The sequence below is a fragment of the Ahaetulla prasina genome, chromosome 6 (assembly GCF_028640845.1).
Source record: "Ahaetulla prasina isolate Xishuangbanna chromosome 6, ASM2864084v1, whole genome shotgun sequence".
In the NCBI taxonomy this organism is placed as follows: Eukaryota; Metazoa; Chordata; class Lepidosauria; order Squamata; family Colubridae; genus Ahaetulla; species Ahaetulla prasina.
The window spans coordinates 41537898-41541635 of NC_080544.1; the positions used below are offsets into that span (position 1 = coordinate 41537898).

Consider the following 3738-nt stretch of genomic DNA (forward strand, 5'->3'; position numbering starts at 1 on the left):
ATGCTTTTTTTTTTCCCCTTGCTTGTTTTTAGGCAAAAAATGTTCACAGGTATTGTGAACAAAAATCAGGTGTTGGTTTTTAAAGTTGCTATATTTTGAATAAGCAACTGGAAGGGAAACAGTCCTGGGTACCTAATAGAATGGCTAGGTGACAAGTAAAAGGGCCAAAGGGAATTGGCCTTTAGACCCAGGCAAAGGAAGCGATCTGCTTCTCTTCTCTTGCTCTGCTCTGCAGCCTAATGGTATGGCTGCCACAAGGTGACCATCATTATGCTGGTCCAGCTTTTCTTTATTCATGAGAAACAGTCCTTGGAGGGAAGGAAAACAGAGAGGGACAAGAAAGAATTGAAAGCAGAGCAGCTCCTATTTCGGTGGGAAATTATGAAAGATCTGCTGAGCAAACAAAATTCTGATAATCAACAGCATCATTGGAAAAAAAATCATCTTAGTATTGTGTTCCATAAACCATACCCTATTGTTTAAAGCAGGGGTGTCCAACATGGCTGACTGGGTATTCTGGGAGTTGAAGTCCACAAGTCTTAAAGTTGCCAAGATTGTGCACCCCTGCTTTAAAGCAAAACTATTGAAGCATAGATAAAGAATTCTATTGCAACCAAACTAAATATGTTTTGCCACTTTTTTTCTTTTAGCAATAAGTTGAATATGCAAACTAAGAAATAAATACTGTAAATAATAGAATATGCTGGGTGAGGAAGTAAGACAGAGAGGTAAAAAATGTGAAATCGGCTACATTGGATCAGACCATATATTGTTTATTCAAGCATCCTGTTTCCTTCAGATGTTAATCCAAATTCTTTCTGGAAGCTCACAAACAGGATTTGAGGGAATACCTGTGGCTTATGTCCAATGGAAAAAATAAAACTATTAAAACTTGCTGTGCAATTCTTGAAACATAAATTGATTGGGGTATACTATATATGTAAATAGCAAATGGTTACAAAGGCATAAAAAAAGAAAAAGACTATTTAACTCTATGGAAAAATATTCAGACTTCCAGTTAATACCAATAAATCAGTAGGCTATATAGTTGGCATTATCTGAAGTTGTTCCAGTAAGCCATAGAAAATTCTGTTGTGGACATTGAGTGAAAACTGTCTTGACTTGGAATGCTATTGATGCTAATTTACCACCAACTTACTAAGTACTTAGGAGTCGAGGATGCCACAGCACAAGGAAACAACAACCAACAACTTAATCCAGCTTTCAACACACCAATTAACAACTAAAAGCCACACACAAGCTGGTATCACATAAATACTATGCACAGAACAGCCTAATGAACACATGGAGAAGTTCCCTGAAGATGGACTCTAACATAAGTCCAAAAGCTTGGAAGACTAAATCTCTGGTCCTGGTGACCAACTCAGATTGGATCATGCAACATTATCCTGGAACATGTATATTTGCCTTCATTTATTACGAAGCTAAGTTAAATGGACCAATGGTTTGATTTGGCATAAGTCAAACTGAAATGCAGCAGTCCATAATTTAGTATTTAGATAAAGGATTGTTTCATTAAAACATTAGAATCTTGAGTCTATTGTGATGTTTTCTTTTATATTTAAAGTTCTTCTGTCCAAGAATTTGAGGCCTCTTCCTTGATCAGATTCTGACTCTGAATCCAATTTACAGGAAGGTTAAGAAGCTGCAACTGTATCATTGTTTCTTCTCTTGGACCTTCATGGTGGGAACCTCAGAATAGCTTTAAGGGAAGTAGAACTTTTCTTGGGACATTTATGTGAACATTTCTCTGATTGTCTTCAGAGTCTGTCCCCAGTTTCAGCACATCATGAATCTCACTTTCTGAAAAACCACAGAAAGGTTCTTCATCTGAATCCTCATAAAATATTTTAGCCATTTCTTCTGCAACTTCTGGCTATTGTGTTTGCAAAATTATCGGGGCCAAAACGGTCACAGCTATCATCAGATGATGAAGATGTTTCCATAGGGATCAGTCTACGGAATGCTGTGGATTTTCTCTTCCCTGAAAAGGTTGCCCTGCAAGCAAAAGGGCTCCACACCAGTGATGAAATCTGAACTGGTTTACTACCAGTTTGTTGGCTGTGCATGCGCCCCGTGTGCCAAATGTGCACTGTGCGCATGCACAGTACACAACACGCACCAAATGTGAGGTGCGCACACATGGAGTGCACGGCAAAAGGAGGCATGAGGTAAGTAGAACAGCGCGTGCGGGGGGAGGTGATCAGCTGTGGTGCGCGATCTTTTTTGGCGATCTTGGCCAAATAGGTTGTAAAAAATGCTTTTAAAAGTAAAAAAAAAGGCTCTGACAATCGCGCACCACAGCTGTAATTGTTGGAGCCTCTTTTTTTTAACTTTTTTAAAGCATTTTTACTACTGGTAAAATGCCTAAAAAGTAAAAAAAAAAAAAAAAAGTTCTGACGATCAGCTGAGTGACACACAATCTTTGGAACTTTTTTTTTTTTTACTTTTTAAAACATTTTTAACTACAAGTTCTGGAAAAGCGGTAGTAAAAAAATGCTTAAAAAGTAAAAAAAAAAGTTCCAATGATCTCGCATTGCTCATCTGATCCTTGGAACTTTTTTTTTTTACATTTTTACTACCAGTTTGGTGAACCAGTAGCCTTTTTTACTACCGATTCAGGCAAACTGGACCGAACCGGGAGCATTTCACTCCTGGACCACACTACCAGAAGATTTGCCATGCACCTGAAGTGTCTCCTGGATCAGCAAAGGATGTCATCATTTGACACCAATTATTAATTTTCCATTTTAATTCAAGATTGTAGATAAAGAACTTTATAATTTCTGCAAGTAAAAAGTGTTCTGAACTGTCGGGATATGATCATTATCCACAGTAACCCCTTTTTCTAGATACTATAGGACAGTAGAACATCCAACTGATGGTCTTCCAGATATCATTGATTTTAAATCTAGTCATCTTTCCAGCTTTGCTGAAGCTGATGGTAGAAAAATACAATGTTTTTGTACATCAGTCCTTGATAGGTAGGAAAAAAATGCAAATGAAGAACATTACACCAGAATGCATCTTTGGCCCTGCAACAATAGGACAAAATTATATAATTCTTCCTACATCTGTCACTTCTACATCATTAGAGAATGACTGGCAAGAATTTTACTAACATTTGTCTACTACTAACCTTCTGTCTTTTTCATGTTGACCAATATTGTCTCATAAAGGAATGTGAAAAGTATACTTCGATATTCTGAAGCAATTTAGTGCCCATTTCTTCTTGTACCCATTTGTGATTACAACACTTCTCTTTGCATAAATCACTTGTGCAAGTACTTTTTAAGTTGCACATATTCATTGATGTACTTGGGCTTGTAGATTGTGTCTAAAAATATTGGTGCATCAATATGTTGGGAGTCCACATCTATATCTGTGAGCATATATGCTCAGTTTTATATGCTCTTTAGTTGTGAGAACCTAAATACATTTCTTCATCTATAAGTTCTATAGTTGCAGGTTGTTCAGATGTTTTTAATTCTCAGATAAAGAAATTTCTTGCTTAGGCCCAGCTGTTCCTTTTACTGTTAACATTAGATATAATTTTATGTTGGAATACAAAGTGGTATCATTGAAAGACTTCTTGTAATAAGCTCACACATATTAAGTAACCTTTTACAGATTATAAAATAATGAAAAACAAACTAGCAAAAAATTCAGGCTGCCAGTGCTACACTTTTAAAATCTCTTCCTAATTTATTTATTCCG

General features: G+C 36.6%; 1 protein-coding gene across 1 annotated transcript; it reads right to left on the bottom strand.

Annotated features, from left to right (window-relative positions):
- Positions 1 to 1544: 1544 nt before the first annotated feature.
- On the bottom strand, positions 1545 to 2090 carry LOC131201280 (cell division cycle-associated protein 7-like). The gene is made up of 2 exons (XM_058189097.1): positions 1892 to 2090; positions 1545 to 1648 (listed from the first exon to the last, which is right to left on the bottom strand). Exons 1-2 carry the CDS (start codon positions 2088 to 2090, stop codon positions 1545 to 1547), a joined length of 303 nt encoding a protein of 100 aa, XP_058045080.1.
- Between the last annotated feature and the right edge of the window lie 1648 nt (positions 2091 to 3738).

Bases quoted from the DNA above. Each gene is read 5' to 3' on its own strand.
- LOC131201280 (XM_058189097.1), bottom strand. From the start codon at position 2,090: ATGCACAGCCAACAAACTGGTAGTAAACCAGTTCAGATTTCATCACTG. The intron at 1,649-1,891 runs GTTGCAGAAGAA...AACCTTCCTGTA, and splicing joins TGCAAACACAATAGCCAGAA to AATTGGATTCAGAGTCAGAA.